A 20,952-nucleotide genomic window follows, 5' to 3' on the forward strand; every position below is an offset into this window, starting at 1 on the left:
CTTTATCATTACTGGATGGGACTCGGGATAAAACTAATTTGTTTCCTCCGGTGATCCAATGAGGAAACTCTCGCACATAGGACTCGCCTTTGAATGGGAGGCTACAAAAGCAACATAAATCCAGAAACGATTGTCTAATTATAAAGGTTGCTGAGTTTTTTTTTTATTTTAAAACATTTCCCACGACATATTTGTCCATTTCATTAGATGGCCTATTTAATAATGAGATCGCTTGCACGCGACCGAACAGCCAGTACGGGCGTGACGCTACAAAATTGCATGTCGTGTATTAAGGCTGTGTATTAAGGCTTGTATGCAAATCATCCCTTTGGTAAAGATTTTTCCCATAAGAAAAGCTGATGGAAAATGGGGAAGGAAAAGTGTGGGGAGAGTGCCGGGGGGACTCTAATTATAGAGTTCCATTCTCATTTAGGTCAAGGACATTCGTGTAGGCTTCCCGGTTAGATGAAGACCCCAAAATATGGGTCCCACACTGACCTTCAACCCTTAGCACGCATACGAACGTCAAGGACATGGGGAACAGTTTGACCCCGAGGAAAAACGCAGAGGTCAAGGTGAGGATCATTTCGAACGACCTTAGCGAAAAAAACGAAACCGTCTACGAACAAACAAACCAAGCGAATCAACCAATGGTTCCGACCATTCCGTCCATTTTCTCAGTAGTACCAAAGTACACACATACACATACACACCCACACGCATACACATATTAACCCAAGGCTTTCCCAAAAAACAACAGAATAAAACACACAAGTCAAAGGGTTGAAGTTGAATGAATTTGGTTTGATTCTTTGTTTCTCTTATTTTTGCTTCTTATCGAAGGTACTTAAGCGAACGTTACAACACTTTCATAACACATAGGCCCCTTCCATGGCCTTCCCAATGGCTCGAACCTCTTTCATCTGGTTTTTTTTTTTGGTTCCCACACCCCGTCTCCGGATGCCCATTCCAATTGCCCAACACCAGACCGAGGGTCTCTATATTTACAGCAAAACACACCAGCCTACCCGCAAGCCGGGTGAAGCAACCGTGCTACTATTACAATCTCATTGCCGCCCGGTAACATTGAGCACCGGAGTGAAAAGAACCCGACGACCCAACCGGGCGCTAGACCCGTGGAGCGTGTACCGCAATGTCGGTGCTATGCAGGAGTTCCCTTGGGACCGGCACCCGCCCGGTGCTCCTCTACTGTGGGAAGGGCACGGGACTGCGATTGAGGCCCAACAGACGGTGACCGTTGGTGTTCCGTGGCTGAAGGATGGTGTTGTTGTTGCTGCTGGTGGTGCTGCTGCTGTGGCTGATGTTGCTGCCGTCGTTGGGGCAGAGCGTTATCTTGGGCATCAGTATCTGATGGTTGCTCGTGGGGCTGCTGCTGTTGCTGTTGCGGTTGTGCTGCTCGTTCGGGTGGATCGCCTGTGGATAGATGAGGATCACCGTCAGTGGTGGAGTCCGGATTTAGCGTGAACGTAACATAGTATCGCTTATTGCTATCGAGCTTCTCCGATGGCAGTGTAATGACCTGCTTGCTGTTACCATGCGTCAACTCCAGCGCGACCTTCCCACCGGTGCAGCTGCGGTCCGTCGGGTGCGTAAGGATTTTCGGCAAGAAAAAGCTGCCCACCCCGGACGTGCTCGATTTGTACGGTCCAAAGCCAAGCTTCGGTATCGTGTGATGGTTCATCATCGGTACTGGTGCGTGGTTCGCGAGACGGAGAAGGAATGCACAATTAGATCGCAACGGGCCCGAGGGCAGGTTTCTCGGTCCCCGTGGTGGACCAAAGCGTTTACTTACTGTACGCAGCGCATGGGATTCCCGTGTAGGCGTGGGTTGCATGAAGACATCGGTGTGTTTTGGTAGTGCAGTTTAGGGCCCGCTCGTACCGACTCACATCCGGACTGAGCCTCCGTTCGGCCTGCGAAAAAAGAAGGGGTGGAAAAATGGAGCAAACCAAAGCCACTGTCAGCGCGCAAACGACATGAAGATTTTTGTTAACGAATTTATCCCGCACTCCCGCGTACTTTGACTTTGGGCGACGAATCACGTCGGACCGCCAGCAATCGTCTCGTGATTGCTATTTGAAATATTAAACTGTTCATCACCTAAGTGAAAACGCTTCACTATGACAGTCCGGTTGAAATGTACACACCGACGTCAAAGAAACCCGTCCCTGCTAGTGGGGAACGCGATAACAGACCCTCGCAATATGATACAGAAGGTTATCGTGGGCAACCAATTTATGTCTCTGACGTGCCTTCTATTCTCGCTCGCTTTCTCCCTTTCCCATTTCACGTCTGTCGTTTTACGATCGGTGGCTGGCGTATCGGTTCTATTTGCTCTTCATCCTATAAAAGTGCACCATTCCCCGGCTGTGAGATCATTATGCCATTTCCACTACACTACAACCGAACCAAAACAGCAACCCACAAAAAAAAACACACTCAGACAAACCTTTACGATCTCGACAACGGTGCAAAGTACAAACGTCCGTGACAATTGACGATGGTAGAGCAAAAGCAAAAGGACGGGATGGCAAAGCGCGGTGCGCGACAACCGCCAACAACACCGAACCCGAACCCGGACCGGATTAGTTGTCGCTCGGCACTGGAAAGTGGACGAATCTCAGCCAACGTTACGATGTAATTACGGCGACAGCAACGAAGGACTTATGAATAAATCTCGTCAGCAGCCGACATCAACGAGTCGAGCAGTCCGGCGACGACGAACGGGGGCACCCGTGCGAAAAAGCTATGACTAATGAAGTCCCCTTGCGGCAACTCTGCACCATGCAGAAATATGCTCATCTTTGTGATGGAACAAAAAAGCAGCACGGAAACAAAACAATAACCGAAGCAAAAATTATCAAACAGTTTGTATCGTTTGAAGTCGTTGTGCAACGTTGCACTGGGCGCTATTTTCAATCACTTCAAATTCGTCGTTAAATGAACCCGAAATAAGTTTGTGGTTAATCGATCGGGAACAGCCGTTAAGGCTGCCTACTATATTAAGCTCCCACTCACCTCATCGTACACCTCCGAGATGTTCTGGAAGTTGTACGTCTCCTTCTTCTGCAGGCTCTTGAGCGTGTCGTACAGGAACAGCTCAAAGTTCCGGAACGAGTACTCCGTGTACGGGTAGCGCTTGAGCGTGCTGCCCGTCTCGTACCCGAGCTCGATCGTGGACTTGTGGTAATCGTCGACGGCCCGCTTCACCAGCACCGACTCGTTCACTTTCGTCGACCGTATTTGCAAACTTTTCAGTTCTAACAAGTGTTGGAAAATTTTTCTTTCCATATAATATCTGGGAATAAGAGCGGGCAGTGATGGCGATTGATAGGTTGTTTTGTAGGGTTCAATTGATTGTTAAGCTTTGAGGGGGGTGGTGGGTTTTTTTGTTGTGTAATTCTTCTGTTTGCACGCGCAAGTTTTCATTGTCTAATGGCAGTAGTTCTGTCGTTCACGACGGAGCGGTGTATCGTTGGTTGTTCATTAGCTCTCTCATGCCCTTTCGGTTGCTAGCTTTTGATCATATTTCAATATTATCTTAAATCGAATGGTTTATTTTAAACCCAACCATGTGTTCAAAATGGAGAAACAATTAAAAACTAAACATTGATTGAATATTCTTCTGACAAGGGCACAGATGTGAGCAAATGATTGATCGACTATGGGTCCTTTCAGTGTAATACGCCTAAAAGTAGGCAATCCCATGTACATGCAGTGCCGTATGTATACTCTAGATAGACTGATGACTGTCAAGAGTTTAAGTGAAGCAATAGACCTACACTAACACCTTACATTAATACGCCTAAAAGTAGGCAATCCCATATACATACAGTGCCGTATGCATACAGCTTCTGCAGGGGTTTCAGAGCTTAGCTTTAGATAGTGATGACTTTCAAGAGTTGTTGACTTGTGAAATGAAGCAATAGACCTACACTAACACAGGCCAGGAAACGGATATACGGTAAACGTTATTAGCATAGCGAACATCAAAAATACATACAAATGACAATGAATGCACTCCGAAGGATTCATGTTATCGATACATAGGATACATGTTGCGTATAGGATGATATGGTGGGAATCGTTGCTGATTTGCTCAAATCCATGACTTGCCCTAAAATGGTTAACCTATCTTCCCTAACAATCATTCACGTCCGCTCTGTGTGCGTATTGGGGGATTCAAACACTAAAACTTTAGCACACGATTAACAACACTACTCTACCCTGTCGGTGGAAGATGCAACATCGGTGGGTTATTCAAATTTGGCTACATTTTCCTACCCAAATTACATATCTAGCTCCCTAATACACAGTTGCAAAACACTTAGAAAAAACACACACACACAAACACACGTACTGGGCACACTATATGAAGAACCTGGTTCTTGCATTGCTCACTAAACTTTCTAGGGAAGTTGTCTACCAAACGTGACACCATCACTCCTGTCAAACACTTACAGCTAGTATACGACTGTTAGGGAACTCGGTGGTCATTGGCTATCACTCGAATACGCATCAATTACAACTACACAAACTGTTGCTCACTACGGATACTACTTGTTGGGTTTTGTATCAAATCTACAAAAACCCGGTATTTAGAGCACTGCTATCGCTTTGCCTTGGAGCGTCAGGGTAATGGGATTTCTTGCTGGGTAATTCTTGTAGTAAAAATCTCGAGATGAGCCTGTTTTTGAAGATTAGCCCCACTTTTGCTTGATGTTTGTGTTTCCCCTGCTCTTCATATGGATGAACGCGTTCGATGCTTCGACGCTGCTTCTTCTCGTAGTTGGTTGGTTCTTTTTAAGCACAGGAAAAGCAAGTGAACTTACGAAAGCAGAGCACAACGCCTGCCGGATGATTTGAGTACTGTATTCTGTTTTCTGTGTACAGGTCTAGTGTTAGCAAATAGCATTCTATCTCTCTTTTGTCTCTGTTTGTTCTTGTTTTGTGTTATGTGTGACACACTCCAAACAACTCTTCTTGATTTTTTTTTTTACTTTTATCTGAAACAATAATACGGTGGAGGGGTTCGGCTTCAGCGTTAGGTCTCTTAGTAAGGTGGCAAAACAACACTAGTTACTGGAATGCTAGGAACACGGTAGGGAGGGCGAGGAAGGATTGGAAGGTAGGACACGTGCAGACACACAGCAAACAGGCACAATTCCACACCAACAATCACACACAGACTCAAGCACACCACGCTCAAAGATAGGAAAAGGAAACCGAAGGATGGTATCGAGTGAGATGATGTCTAAGTGAGGGTGGCCGACCTCTAGCGGAGGGAACAGACACTACTAGAAAAAGGCTTTTAGACCATGTGTTCGTGTGTTTCGCTGTGTGTTTGTATACTACACGACTAAGGGCTAAAGAAAAAGTTCATTTTTGCCTACCTTCGGATGTTGCGATGAATCGACTGCTGGACGGTCGTCATGTTAACTGCGTTCTTGTCGCCCGGCTTACGACCCTCGGGACGCGAACTGACCGCCCGCTCTTCCACCATCGTGAAGGCCGACCGTCGCGGTAGGGTGGCCGTGTGCGTTGGACGCTCGAAGATGGTCGGCTTGCTACGTACTGCCTGCGGGCTCGGCTCGAACCCCGAATCTTGATCCTTGCTGCTTTGCTGCTCCTGCTGTTCGTCCTCCTTCAGACGGGGCTTCTTTTTGATTTTCTTCTTCTTCTTTTCGTCATCCTCCGTACCGTCGAGACTCACGTAAAAGCCTCGCGTTTGATCAACCTTCTCCTGGTCCAGCAGCGGCGGCGGCGGCGCAGCCGTATCCTTGCCATCTTTCATCGGTTCCTCCGGTGCCGGTGGTGCCATTTTGGTGTCCTCCTCAACGCTCTCCATTTTCGATTCCATCGAACGGCGCAGCTTCGGTCGCTCCTTTGGAGGTTCTTGTGGTTTCGGTTTTTCCACCACGGGCAGTATCTCTTCCACCACTATCGGTGGTTCGGGTGCCGCTTTCTCGACCACTTCCTCCACAACCGATGGAGATTCGGTCTCTTCGCTTGATTTGGAAGGTGAGCTTTCGGCCGACTCCTCTGGCGTGGATTTCTCCTCTTCAACCGGTGCCGGGACCGGTTTAGTCTCCAGCTGCACCGGTTCTTCCGGTTCTACTAGGGGCGGTAGCGATTCCTCTGCTATTAAAGACTCATCGTCACCCATGCCCGTCCCTCCACCACGGTCCACTTCCAATTCCTGCAGTGTCTGCGATTCCACCGTCGGTTCGCTTCTGTCCGGCTCCGTCAATTCTGGCAGTGATGCTGGCTGGTGCTCCGGTTGCGGTTCCGGAACGGGGATTGCTTCAGGCTTGGGCGGTATTGATACGGGTGGCTCCGGTTCCGGTGTTTTCTCTTTAGCCAGTGGAGGCGATGGTGGTGGTGCCGGCGGTTCCTCTAAAGGGGGCGCCGGTTTTTGTTGCCCTTTTGCCGATTCCTTATCGGACGATTCGGACTTGGAGCGACTTTTGCTCTCACTCTTGGCGGACTTTAACTTCGAGCGATCCTTTCGTACCTCTACCCGGGATGCGGTCGTCTGCTGCTGCACCAGCTCGACCGCATGCTCGTCCCGCACCTCTTCGATAGTTTCCGTCACCGGTTTGCTCGTCACCCGGGGTGCGCCTTTCCCGGTGCGATCCTCCGTCTCGCTGAGACCCTCCACATCCGACCGCGTTCGCTGATCGATCGTGTACGTCGCATCCGTAGCCGCACCGTCGTCTTCCGTCGATTTAGACATCGATTCCGGTGGTTGATGTACCAGCGCTTCCGTCACAACCTCCGTCGCGCTGGCGGGCTTGGACGGTTCTTCCTCGCTTGGTGAGTCCGACTTTTTTGCCGACTTTGCCAGCTTCGTCTTTTTGCCCGTGCCTTTGAGCTTTTTTTTCTTCGTCGTGCTGGAATCGGACGATTTGCCCTCGCTCTTCGCGTCCGACTCCTTCCGAATGTTGAACTCCGCGCGGGGTGGCGTCCGCGGGGACGTTTGCTCGTCTAAAAAATCACCCAACCCACCGGAAGCATCAAACCCGCCATACTGCAACCCGGCCGGCAATCCGAGATGCGTTTCACGCCCGGTTCGTTCCGTGGCGAACTTTAATGGAGCTCCGCGGCCACCCACGTTCGACGGGGAATCATTCTCGGAGGAGCCACTGTGCACCTGCTTCAAGATGATTTTCCCACACCGTTCGCCCGGCTTTCGCGGTCCAGCGTCCTTCTTCTCGGCATACTTGAACTCGTACTCCTTCATCGCGTCCTGCTGCTTTGGGTCGTGCGATTCCTCCCGCTCGCGGTCCTTGTGGCGGTCGCGCGAGTGCGACCGTTTGGAAGTGCACTTTTTGTAGCATTTGTGCTTTCTTCGTACATGTTTGCAGCAACTGTCGGTGGACGAGCCGCTGGTGCTGGCGGACGATGAGCTGCTGCTTCGCCGGTGCTTTGTCGATCGCTGTTCGCTCCGATGCAGCTCGGCATTGCTGCGCGATCGACTAATATCGTTCGACCCATCGCGGTACAGATACACCGTGTCGCTGCAACTGCTGGTGCGACGGCCCCGGTGGCTTCCTTTTCGCTTGTGACGACTCTTCCGATGGGTACGATCCTCCTGCGATTCACTCTCGGAGTTGGAGTTGAGATAGACGATATAGCGTTTGGATGTTTTCAGATCGATCAGCTCCTCCTTCTCCGTCAGCTTGAGCGGCTCCACCCGATCAATGTCCGGCAGGATCTTTTGCTGCCGCCCGGACAGTCGCAGCTTGTTGGCCGGCAATCCACCCTGCATTTGAAGGTACTTGGCAGTCGACCGATAGCCCTTAACCAGCGCATAGTCCAGCGGCGTCAGGGGTGCCCCTTTGGAGGACGGTCGGTACAGCAAATTGATGTCCGCACCGAGCTCCAGCAGCAGCTTACACATGTCCACATTGTCGTGCCCGGCGGCAATGTGCAGCAGCGTCCGTCCGTCGTTGCTGGTCGTGTTGATGTGCTTCGGCTTCATCTGGATCAACCACTGGACGAGCTGGCGCCGTCCGGACGATGCCGCATCGTGCACCGGCAGGTCGCCCTTCGCATTCCTCAGCCACAGGTTACCCTTCTTGGTGTGCAGTATCTTCACCGTTTCCATCTGGCCCTTCGCACAGCCACAGTGGGCCGGCGTACGGCCCTTCCGGTCCTGTCGGTTCGGATCGGCATCCAGCTTGAGCAGCAGCGAGGTCGCATCCGCATGCCCGAGCGTCACCGCATAATGCAGCGCCGTGCAACCGTTCGAGTCGATCTGATCGGTGTGTGCTCCGCAGAGGTTAATGAGCGTATCGATACACTCGGTATGTCCCCGCGATGCGGCGCAATGTAACGCGGTCAATCCGTCTCTGCAATGGAAAGAAAAGGGTGTACGGGTGAGATATGGACACGACTGGACGGGTGCACCCACTTACTTATCGGCACTTTCGACGTGAGCCCCAGCTTTAATCAAAGCCAGCACAGCCTTGGCCGAACCGGCGGATGCGGCCCACAGCAACGGTTGTCGGCCATCCTTATCCTCTACTTCGACCGAAGTATCAGGATGGTTCAGGAGCGTATTGAGTATCTCGAGCGCCAGCTTTGCCGAGGCACGGGCCGTTTTGCCCTCGTAGTTTGCACCGCACATCTGGGCCGCATAATGCAGCGGGCTGCCACCGTTTATGTCCGGCGTGGACACATCCGCACCGGCCGCCAATACTGCCCGCAGTGCTTCCACCTCGCCGCACACTGTGAATTGAGATGGGTAGAGGAAAAAAAAAAAACAATGCGAAACGGAACGGAACGGAACGGAACCATTTCCACTGTAAATAATGCCGTAAGCAAATGTAGCGCTGGTAGCGTGGCCCCGCGTCACTAACACCAGTAGCAACGGAGCGCGCGAATATCGATTAAATATGCGTTTTGCGTTACTCAGTGCGGTGGTTGTTTACGAAGGTATGAATTATTAGCCTTTTCGAGGTTTAAACGTCAGCTGTAATTTGGTACACGATTTCCGTCGGTTTTTTGGCCAAATGTGTCTAAAATAACTTTTGCAAAACATTTGATGTATCTAGCTCACCATCGCGGGTTTCGGTTACCATGCGGGATATCAATTTGATAGCCTGGTCGTAACACACAACCTCAAACATAATGTATCCACGCTTAAGTTTCACAATAATTTAACCGAAAAACACATCAATCAAAGCACGTACCGGTGGCCCAGTGCACGACCGAATGTCCCTCGTTGTCGAGCGCATTTACATCAGCCCCGTTGGCAAGCAGTAGATTGACCAGTTGTAGATTTCCCTGTATCACCGCTAGGTGCAGCGGCGTGAACCCATCCTCGTCCGCTGACTCGATCAGCTCCGGTGCTACCATGGCGACGCTGGCAGCCGCAGCAATATCCTGCGCGCTGCTACAGTAGTGTAAGGCACTTTTGTTGCTCCGATCCCGTCGATGTACGGCACTGGGCTGAAAAATGGGAAGAGTGAAACGAAGCTGTTGTCAAACACACTTGGCCACTATCGCGGTGTATTATTGGAAAAAGAAGCTTGTTTTAGATCCTAACTTCGCTAGAATGCACATGAAGCAGGACCAAACCGTGCGACACAAGAGCGATCAAACCGGTAAACCGGAAACCGGACACGGTTAACTATATTTTGGCACTGCGAGAAATGCTGATAATCAAACACAATTTATGCCGTGGCCGTATGCACGAACTAACTATTAACTTGCACGAAACAGTGAGCTTATGATGATGCCTGGCGATTCTCCATCCCGACTGGAGGGTCTGTGCTGTGTTTACTTCCCGGTATCACCGAAGTGACATTGGCTGTGCTCGATGCGAATAACCAACATAACCCAATCCCATCGGCACACACACCGGTTCTTTCGGGGCAGGCGAACGTTTGTTACACTGAGGCTGAGGACAAAACAACAACTGCGGCTAGAGGCAACCACTAGCGCCAGTGTTCGGGTGGTAGTGTTGTGCTTCCAGGCAACGGTTGCTAGGGTGTGCATGCTACCATTTGAACCAATGCCACCGATTGCCGCTTGTTTGGTGGTACAATCCGACACAAAACCGAGGTGCCAAGTGTAAACACAGCAAAGACATGGCACAACAAATCTGACATTGGACCGAATCCGTTCAAAAAAGGGTGTTGTTGGGCTTCCTAACGGTCACTTTGAAATTTGGCTTGTGTGAGACTGGTAGAATACGAGGAGTTATTTTTAAAAATAAGAATACGATTTAAGAATGAAAAATATACAGAAATTGCCCGAATAATAACAGAATAAACTACCCACAATCGACAATTTGTCACCAACACTTTGCTGAGCAATTGTGCAATACGATCTGCATTCAAGGTTACTGGCTGTATTATGGGCGCTTTTATGCATTCCTTTACCCGGTCTCGTAATGCCATTCAACGTCCTCGACCTCAAAAACCATCGTCTACGTTCAGTTTCGTCTATCAGTCTAGCGCTAACCTTTCAGCGGTTATTCTGTCAATGGCACCGACGACGACGACGACGACGACGAATTGAAATGTCCCTATGAATCAACAAACGAACCACCGTTTTTCGAGCAGACAACAGTACCGCCCCGCAAAAAAAAAAAAAAAACAGCGGGAAACTCCCACTCCGCAGCCAATTCAGTTCCATACCTCGAAACGAAACGGTAGTGCCGTGAATTATTAACGAACCGTTGACGACAACCAGAGCGAACCGCGCAGTACTATGCAAGGCTACGGCCAAGTGCTTGCAGTTGACGTGCATTATTTCCTATTCGGCGCTGCGTCGATGATGCGCTCTGGATGCATTTTTCCCGCTCTTCATTTCCATCCCGCGAGCCTTTGAACTCCCTTGAAGCCCTACCGAAACCCGAACGCTTTTGTACCGGAGCGATTGCATGCCACCGGCATGCCCTTGTCCATTCACCCGGAATGGATGGATTTGAGAAGGAACAGCTAAAACAGCCCCCCACTCGGCACCTGGGGTGGCAGTGGCAGTGCTCGCTCTTTAGCCTCTAGATGCCAATGCCAATCGAATTTTACGCCCGAAAATGGGATGATTGGTGTTTTCGGCGCCATACGCTAGCATATTCATCACGAGGCGCTTTGAAACTGCACCTGGGGCGGGACGAACTGAGGGATGGCGGACGGCGGAAAATCGGTTCACCGTTTCGGCAAGTTGCTGGTACATAGCGGCACACTCTGCCAGTGATATGTTGTGCATCTGTTCAGTGCAGTTCGTATCGCACTTTGTCGGAAAAATGTATATGTTAAATGATTGACCGGAATGAAGTTAAATGGAGCAATAAATGGGTTGCGGCTGAGTGATGCGGTGAATTGTTTAGCATCTCAAGCGGTATTTAACATTTCGCATTTGGATACGAATGGCTAGGAATTCCTTCCGCTGGCTCAACGATCAATCGAAAAGGTAGAAAATACTTTATAGTTGGACATTTAGTGGTAGGTAAGTCATTATATGTTGACATTTTAACAAAAAAAATATTCGCACTGGGTTCCATTTAGCTCATTTGAATACGTTGTTGCAATTATTTCAGATTATCTAATTTTGTATTATTGTATTTTATTGCATTGAAATATAAAAAAAAGAAGAACACTGATTTTTCACAAACACTTCCTATGAGTATTAAGAATCTAGTGGTTCGGGATGCGGAGAACGGAAAATCTCGTAAGACCGTAGGCCGTAGATCCCAATGGAAGACATACATAATATTTGAAAAAAATTGTGTGATTTAAATTATTTTGTTTCTCCGGAAAATCAAGAGTGAGAACTTATTTTCCGCTGTATTTGTATAACAATACAAAATATTATCTCTTTTTCAGTGAAATAATTAATTCGAATAGTTAAATAGAAAAAAATAAATCCAAACATAAATTGATTTACTCACACCTTTTCTGCCTAGCGTGGAAAACCGACGAATACGAAACAACTGTTGATTTATAATGGGAAAACTATTTATACAAACCATGTTGAGCTACTTGACCGAACCCCAACAATGAGACAGCTAGACAAGAAGGTTACACCTAATTGGAACGACCAACTCCCGGAATTACCGAATCCGGATTCGGCTTCCAAAAGCAAGCCACCAACTCGTCTCAATGGGGATTGCCTTGTCAACTGGGTCATTCATCCTTGTTTACCATCAACAAGAGACCGATTATACCGGACAGCCTATAATTCAATACGTCTTCTTCGCCGTCAGCCTTCGGGCACGTCCGGTCGATTGTGCCCAATCGCTGGGGTGAAGTCATCCGAGGGCGCTAGATGCGAGTCGCCTGGGTCCGGGGACATGCAACATTCCGGCGATAAGAACTGGCGACGATAGGCGAGCGAGCGACCAACGCAACGCATTTCCTACACCGGCCGGCGGCCATAAATAAATCTTAACCTTCACAGGCTTGTTGGCTTCCGCCGAAAAGTGAGCACTTTTTTCCGAATGCTTGAAAATAATGTCCCATGGGATAAATGAGTTTTTGGTGCCTGCCTGGTTTCCTGGTTTCCTGTTCCCATGTCGCAGCACGCACTCCAGAGATCCTGACTGCGTTCCAACAAAAGGAGAATGTCTCCAGTCTAAGCCCGGCTTAAAATCCTGCTTGAATGATGAGCAGGGACGCGTATCCATCACAATGCAGAGGATATTAATAGCTGGAGCGTAATTTCTTTTAATCGAACCAGGCCCAGAAAAATATTGCACCATCAATTAGGAAAAGAAAAACATGGCGAAAATAGTCTAATACGAGGCGAAATTGAAGCAAAATTGGGGGGAAAACACATAATAACTGGTCAATAAAATTTCCCCTTCCCATAATATAGTGCTGTAAATCAAATTCTTTGAAATAAAGCGATCGGATTATGTTTGCCTGTATGGGGAAAGGCACAACAACAATGCGACAGAGTGGCGCGAGAGGCAAAATGGGCCTTTCTTCCGCTGTTTCATTCTCCCTTCACGGTTGAATAGGAAGGAAAATTGAAAATTCTTCACTTTCCTGCTTGTTATCCGTTCCTAGAATCGCTCAAACCTGCTGCGAGACACCAAAATAGATAAAATCCCATCAATGTCGCCTGAAACTAACGCCCTGTGGAACTAACTTACACTCACTTGCATTGATCGTACTTAACGGATATTGAGAGATGGACACGATGAAAACGCCTTACCTTCATTGCAGGGCAAAGTAAAATTCTTGGAAGTGGACCCAGAGCGTCCAGTGTTGGACAAACTTCAGCATAATAATGCTACTTGGTTTCAACCAACAAACAGCAAGCAGCGCCAAGGACTTGACATACTTGATCAACAATCGCCAGCTAGCGATGTGTCCTGTAACGCTGTATATGCTTCAGATTAAATGAAGTTGGTGGAGCTAGAGCAGCCTCTTCCTCAAGATCGTATGTGGCACAGCATATATTGGGGACGGTTTTAGAGACCAAAAACACCCAAACAATTCCCCCGGACAAATCGGGAGCTGACCGTGAATACGTTTCCGAGATGAACACGTGTCGTTTCGTATGCTGAAAACCCTCACCTATTGCTCCTATTCCTTTCTTTATGCAACCGTCCCAACCTCTCCAAAGTCGACGGGCAGCTTCTTGGACGAAGTCGGAAAATGACCCAAAACAAGCCTTGTTTTGTCAAGCTCCTAAACCAATTGACGTAATGGGTTTCCGGGCGCTATTCGAAACTAACTTTGACTATGCTGGTCCGGTTTCCGCACAGTGCACGAACCTTTGGTTTAGAGTTCCGAGTTCCGTGTACCCTGAACAAATACAGTCCGACCAACCAAACTCACCTATATTTGCTGTAACAAAGCAGCTACGACTATTAGCTCTCGGTTTGATAGTCTACTGAGTCGTCCATTTCATGTGGGTCTTGGTCGCCCATCCGTTTCGGGGCCAGAACAGTGGGGGTAGGAAGAGTGTTTGTTTTATCCCGATGGTAGGGAGGGGCTTTATCGGCAGCATTCAACCCTTTTTGTCACCGATACCCTTGGACGCTTGGTTTGTGGGAGTACCCACTGCCCTTCGGAGTTTCGTTATTGATAAAAAGTGGAAAAAAATGAAAGTAACCTTTGTAATGTGCGAAACAAGTTCTTTAAGGTACGGTTTGTGACGATTGTCTTCGAAGGAGCTGTACAAATACAAGTGTGATCACAAAGCCATAAATTATGAGCCATTCTGTGCGCGGGAAGGTGGTTTAAACCTAAGAACTAAACAACGTTTATAGCTGGCATATTGAAGAAACTCGAACTATTTCAGTGAAAAGCATTTTAAATTTATTTCTATCTTTCCTTTATCAGACATCTTAAAACTGAGAGCTCACTGCATGTCATTGCATAGCAAACATAGATAAATAAAATCAATAGGAACACCACAAGTCTTAGGTGAAACTGCAATGGCAGCAGCAGCAGCAGCATCAGATCAAAACACTTCGTTAGACAACTATCGACCGAATAGATGAACGCGTTTCGCTTCACGCTCATGCAAGATTGATTCAATTGCCTTCTTCGAAACATTTTCCCCGCGCTAACAAAAGTGGCTGTAACGACTGCGAACGAGTTTAGTTCGTTTGGCTAAACGCATGTAAAACGATTGTCCCGTTGCCCCGTAATCGGAAGCTGTGCTACGGTGGCACTGTTAAACTATGATCCAGTGCAGCACCACACACACCCGTCTCGAGACTACGCGGAAGCCACAGCAGCGCTACAAATGGTACCACTTTTTTGTGCCAATCCACATTACACGATGCACACGTAATGCTTGAAGCACAAAAGCGAAAGATTATCGATAAAATTCTCTGCAACTGCTGTGTGTGCTGCTACCTCCCCAAGGGCAGCGCAGCCATGCGAAGAATGTATCGTTTTGCAGCTTCCATTTTGCATCGTATGTGGAGGTTGCGTGCTTCCACTTTGATCCTGGCTGGGTTGGCCTTTGGCAAGATGCAAAGATGCAGCGATAAGGATGCTTGCTTGGCTGTTGATGCCGCTACAGGAAGCCTGATGGAGGGCTTTCCAACCGACGTGTGCGAGTGGAGAACCGATCGAACCCGATTACGGTTCACATACCAGAAGTCATCGACAAGATTGTGTGTGGGTGTGTGTGTGTTCCCGCTCCTCCGATTCAATACGGCGTCGCTGAACGATAAGATACCTTTCGATAAATAGCTACAAGCACCGGAAGCGCAACGGTAAACGATGTTTGATGTAATCTTTCTATTTGTTGACACACGCACCAATGGAATGTATGCTGAGTTGCCACACTCCCTCCCGATTGCCGTAGGTGTTGGTTCGTTTGATATTTGGCTAAAAGTGAATGATAAATCCTCGATCTGCCGGCATGTTCTATTGCTTGCTATTGCTCGGAGACTTACAACTCGGAGGATGCTGATAAATTGACACACAAAGGCATCCGTGATGCATCTGTTTGTGATTTACCGATAACAAAAGATAAGAGTTTCCGAAGCACTTAATCAATTTACTAGATAGCATGAATGTCAAATGAGTAATTTGTTTGTGGAAAATCATTTAAAATTGATTTCGTGACCGGTTTAAGCACGTAATACAATCAAACAATGTATGGCAATGGTACAAAAGTGATTTTTGTGAAAGGAATTCCTAGGAAAATACATCCATTCTTGGTCCCGACAAACAAATCACACCGCTTATCTAATAACGGTGACGCATTCTCATAATTTATCAGCCACCGCTCGGAAGCACCTTTGCCGAACCGCCCATATCCCACTTAGCGTATGAGTATTCTATCAAATTGTAACGTTGTGCCACCGTTTGCCAGCACTACAATACAATTTCTCGACAGTTGGCTGTCAGCTCTGACGCAAACCGCACAGATGACAGATGACACCACAGGGTGCGTACGGTCATGCACGAAACTTTTGGAGTTAAAATTGGAAAATACTGTTCAGCGCCAGTGCGAAATGGAAGACGGCAAACGGAAAACCAATCTAATAATATCTGATTTAATTTTGATCCCTTTTACCCAACAACTGGCACACAATTGCTTTGCTTCGTTTATACAATTTAGCCACATTTATCCGTCAGCATGAAGGACTAAGCGGAGCGACAGAGGGTGGGCGCATTCTTTCCTTTGTTTGTCGATGTTTTTCTTAGCAATTTTGTTCTTTTTTTAACAAGTGAAAGCTAAAGGGGAGTGATTCACTTTAATATTTCTTAACATTGCTGTGAATGGTGTTGCGTTGGTGTTGCTCATGGAACAAGCGTTCAATTCTATTATAAAAAATACAATATAAAACAGTAACAGATACACCCGGTTGACAAGATTGGAAACGAATGAAGGACTGGGCGTCTCCATTAGGGTGCGATTTTCACCTCGTCAGAAACGAAATAAATTGATAAAGTTTTGTTTTGTTATCAAATGCCCTTTATGAAGGTGCCTATGTCTCATCGAACAAATAGCACCACGTTTTTGTAGAGAAATAAAGCTTGGCTTTCATTCAACATCGATTTCGATTTATTTCGCCACATTATTTCCATTTGCTTTGGTAGTGCTATCAACATCGTTGAATGGGATTTTCCATGACTTACTCTCCACAGAAGGTCATTCCATCTGAACGGACTCGAACGGCATCGAGGCTAGAAAACTGATTAGAGAATCCAGATTGATGGTACCGTTTGCGTAAGGCCGCTGCTTTGTTCGCCAGTGATGTAATAGGCGTTTCGCTCATTAAAGTCAGTTCGAGCTTTTCGAGCAATCGTTACGAAACCGGATAATCATTGACAGTTTTGGAGAAAGTTTAAACGACTCTCCGCGCGTCTCTGTCCATTCGCATCAATGGCAAAGAAAACGCAACAGCGTGACGAATGATACCCAACTACAACTACCCGTCGTTCCAAGTACGCTTGAGCTGACCAGACGCCATGGACGGTTCGGAAGGGAAGGATGGAGAAAGAGGAAGCGAAATCTCACCTTTTGTCGCAGCTCCTTCAATATATCACCGGTAAGACCCTGCTGGCAGGCGTACATTAGCGATGTACATCCTTCGGATAAACGTTGCTCGCCCGGTTTTGTCTTCTGGCTTGCCGTGTCCACCTTCTTCGGAAGCGCTCGTGTCTCTGCGCCAGCCTGCTCACCGGTGCGGCTGCTGGTTTTGGAACGGTGGGGCGTAAGCGGCGGAAGCGCAAAGGTTACCGCCGTCTTGGGCGGGGAGGGTTCGGGCGAGCCGGGGGCCGGGGACGGGGGCTCGACCGTCACCACCAGCACGTCTTCCCGCACGTCACACTGGTCCTTAAACTTGACCGTGTGCTTGGCAGCTTTCTTCTTCACCTTCACAGGCGAACCCACTGGCGGCCGGCGGGTTCGGGGTTCACTTCGCGGCTCCATTTATCGCCCCGGTCCTGGCACGGGGTGAAGGCACTTTTCATTTTCTTCCACACGGCCACCGGACGCCACAACAGACGCGAAACACTCAGCAACACACCGGTTCGTCGCACACCGGGGTCGTTTCTATCCATTTAGGATGCTCATTGAGGGAGATAGCAGCGAAGAAATAATTACCTAATTGCACTTTACACCAAAATCTTGCCCACGCAGCGGGGAGCTATTGATTTATAAAGTTCAGTAAACCAAAAAAAAAACATCTGACCCGATGATGGCGAAGACGGTTCAAATGCAAATCAAACGTTCAATTCTGGTCCCACTTTTACTTTTAACAGGAAATGAGTTTTCCGAACAAAAACAGACACACCGACACGGCTATAATGTACATAAATGAATACAAAATTTCTAAAACATTATCAGTATAATTTCTAATCCATTTTGTGTCACTCAGTTGTTAACTAAACATATTTATCACACAAATAACTTAAACTAAAACTAATCAACTACTCGGCTACTCTAAGTTTTCATTTTTTCCCATCTATTTTAAACAACTAAACGAGTAACTATATTTCAGTAACAATTTCTATCTACAAAACTATTCATTAGCCGCTAATCTTAAATGCACCAAGGTTTGTAAATTGTCACCCAAAACCGTTGCGACGATAATCCCTACAAGACCATCAATCAACTGCGCGAATGTGTGAACAGCATCCTAAACCCACCGGCTGCAAGCACCATTTCTTCACAAATTGTAATTAATACCGTCCGTTTTTAGCTCTCCTTTCCACCTTCTCCTTCAAGCTTCTGAACCAGAGCAGTGAAGAACGTAGAACAGTACGGTGCTACGGTGCATTAGCCAAGGAACGCTGCACGATGCAAGTTGTACAGTCGATTAACTGCGGGTTTAATTTATCATCATTATCGATGGCGATCAGATATTATTTGGCGCGCTTGTTTTGCCTCCCTCCCTATCCATCTCCCCCGCCTGCTGAGCCCTTCAAGGACGTTAGTGTCTATGGTGCAGCTGTACCCAGTGCTTACTTTGATCCGTTTCTTGCTGCCTGTAGCGCGAACGTCAGCGATGGATTTGTGCTGATGACAGCAGACACCCCTGATATAACACCCATTCCCTAGCAGTGGTCGTTTGTTTTCGGCCGGGGTCTGAAATATGTTACACTTTCGGTGTTCTACATTCACCAAACCCGGCGGTGGCCACTTCCCGGTGGGGTAGCTGTACTGGTGGTGTGCTACATAAATATTGATTCCGAACCATCAGCATGGCACTGATTAAGAAAAAGGGAGTCAAGGCTATCCGTCGAGTCCTTCCGATGCATCCGATTACTGCCATCGGCCATCAAGATGTGAGGGACGAAAGTAAACCTGTGTACCAGCAATTAACCTATATTCAAGAGGTCTCTTCAACAGCCGTACGCCCTTGCAGGTAAGGGTACCGCGTTCGGCCACGATCCGGTGCTCGCTTTGTGTGCCGTCCGAAAACGAGGCCCGTGTGAACCGGGTGCTTCATTATGCAAACCACCGAAGGGTGCCTAAATAGCAGGTCACCCTGCGGTCGTATCGGTACCGAATTCCGGAACCGTATAAACCTCCGACCAAGTCGTTCGTTCTCGCTCCCTGCTCAGCAAGTGAAGTTCGGGAAGTGATAAATCACCAGAGACTACACTAATGCTGCTGTTGCTGCCGGAACTGTTGCCGGCAAGGTTTCAGCTTGGTCGGATGTTGTTGCCTTACAAATATCCCATTTAAACTTGAGTGCCCAACAGTTTGGACCAACAGTAACCCGCCCGAACGTAGCCGAGACGGATCGAACGGTTCGCAATGGATCGAAGGACCAATTTGCCCATGCTCTATGGTACACCGTGGTTCCCCGTGTATGAAGATGGCCAAAGATCACAAACTAACCCACTCCAGCCCCGGTGACCGGCACTCATATTCAGTATCACGACCAATAATCGATGAAATACATTAATTAATCGATGGTCGGATTATGTTTGTGCCACAGCTCAGCTGGGTGTCTGGGTGATGTTTCTGCCTTTATCCATTCCGTGCCGACACAGGAAGCGCGTTATTTGATAGTTGGGGAGCAACAAAACCATTCCACACTCGATTCGCCGACGCTTCGCTTCGGATAAATGTCGGATATGGCACTGGAGAATGATACTTATTGAGCAAACTGTCGGAAGTCGATTGAACTTCCGCTCTGGATGGTCATCGCCGTTTCGCAGTGTCACTCGGTACTCTGCTATACGACGCCAGCTTAGCTGGAGAGCAAATTATGGTTCAATGGAATCGATAGCTTGCGAGTCAACATGCACAAAGCTCCGTAGGATATTTAGCTTGCTCAGTTATTACTCACAATTAGCAAACAATCGAACTCGTAATATAAGATTAGTTGTTTCAGTATCAGTACATCGGTTCGGGGGCTTCGTGTCTTGAGAGGTGGTTCTTATGTTGCGTCATTTATTCAACTTACAAGCATGCTACATTTGCTGTACATGGCGTAATTTTTAATCGGTATCGATTAGAGAAATCTCATTTTTAAACTTTTGTCAAAGAATTCCCATCCAGGAATTAACATTCCTTGAAGTTAGATCAACTGCAATAAAAAACTTAACTTCATGACCGGTTTTATACAGTGTTTTCGTTGTCTTTTCTTCTTTCATTGGCTCTAGCTCTCCAATGGAAAGTAGTTTCATACAATTTTTTCTCCGAAGTGTTTCTGTTGGAAACTCAGTGCCGACAGAGCTTTAGAACCATCAGCGTCCGCAGCGACTACCGTCACCGGTTGTATGGAGTGTTGCAACTTAAAAAATCTTATTAAATTCCAACCGATCTATTAATCCATCGGTTCATATCACCCATCCCAACAGCGCGAGTGAGAAAAAGAAAAGCTCGATAAAATACTACCGGAAATGAGTTAAGACATCACGGCAGCATCATATCTGGCGCTCGAGCGTGCGTCCTGCCGGCGAATGGATGAAACGAAATATGTTTCCGTACCGAAACTACAGACTGCACTACTGCAAATATAAAGCACGAAGCACAGCGTAAGCCGAAAGCACAAGAAGATCCGCTAAGCAGCATGAGATCGCTCCTGTTCGTCGCCGGTCTAATTTTCTCGCATGGAAGATGAAAGCTAAATGTTTCAACATCGTTCGCGCACAATGTGCTCCACGCCCATCGTTCATTTGTGCCGTAAGTGAGCGTGGTTGTAGACATGCTGGAAATCTTTAATAAATTCCTATTACTTTCGTTTCGTTTTTTTTCTTCGCTCACATTCTTATGATAGGAATTATTGCTAAAAAAAATAGGGAGAATCGACTCCACGGGAGGAAAATCGTGCGCTGCTCTAAGCTTTCTAAGTGAAACCGGGAGAAAAATCGAAAGGGAACATGTTTTAAGCAGAAGCAACTTCATTCCATGTAATGTTCTACCTTCACTGTTACTACATTCCGGTGCAGAGGAACAAGAAAAACGGGATCTTCTACTTAGTGAGGTACGAGAATGAAGCATCTGCTAGAGCACTGCAGCATTTTATGCAAGAAAACTCTC

General features: G+C 47.6%; 1 protein-coding gene across 1 annotated transcript; it reads right to left on the minus strand.

Annotated features, from left to right (window-relative positions):
- Positions 1 to 797: 797 nt before the first annotated feature.
- On the minus strand, positions 798 to 17,385 carry LOC128297833 (ankyrin repeat domain-containing protein 12). Its single transcript, XM_053033535.1, has 7 exons — positions 16,972 to 17,385; positions 9,219 to 9,477; positions 8,442 to 8,754; positions 5,415 to 8,375; positions 3,040 to 3,319; positions 1,814 to 1,934; positions 798 to 1,710 (listed from the first exon to the last, which is right to left on the minus strand). The coding sequence occupies exons 1-7, from the start codon at positions 17,383 to 17,385 to the stop codon at positions 1,163 to 1,165; spliced, it is 4,896 nt and encodes a 1,631-aa protein (XP_052889495.1). The 3' UTR covers positions 798 to 1,162.
- Between the last annotated feature and the right edge of the window lie 3,567 nt (positions 17,386 to 20,952).

Source organism: Anopheles moucheti, chromosome 2 (genome assembly GCF_943734755.1).
Source record: "Anopheles moucheti chromosome 2, idAnoMoucSN_F20_07, whole genome shotgun sequence".
Classification (NCBI taxonomy): Eukaryota; Metazoa; Arthropoda; class Insecta; order Diptera; family Culicidae; genus Anopheles; species Anopheles moucheti.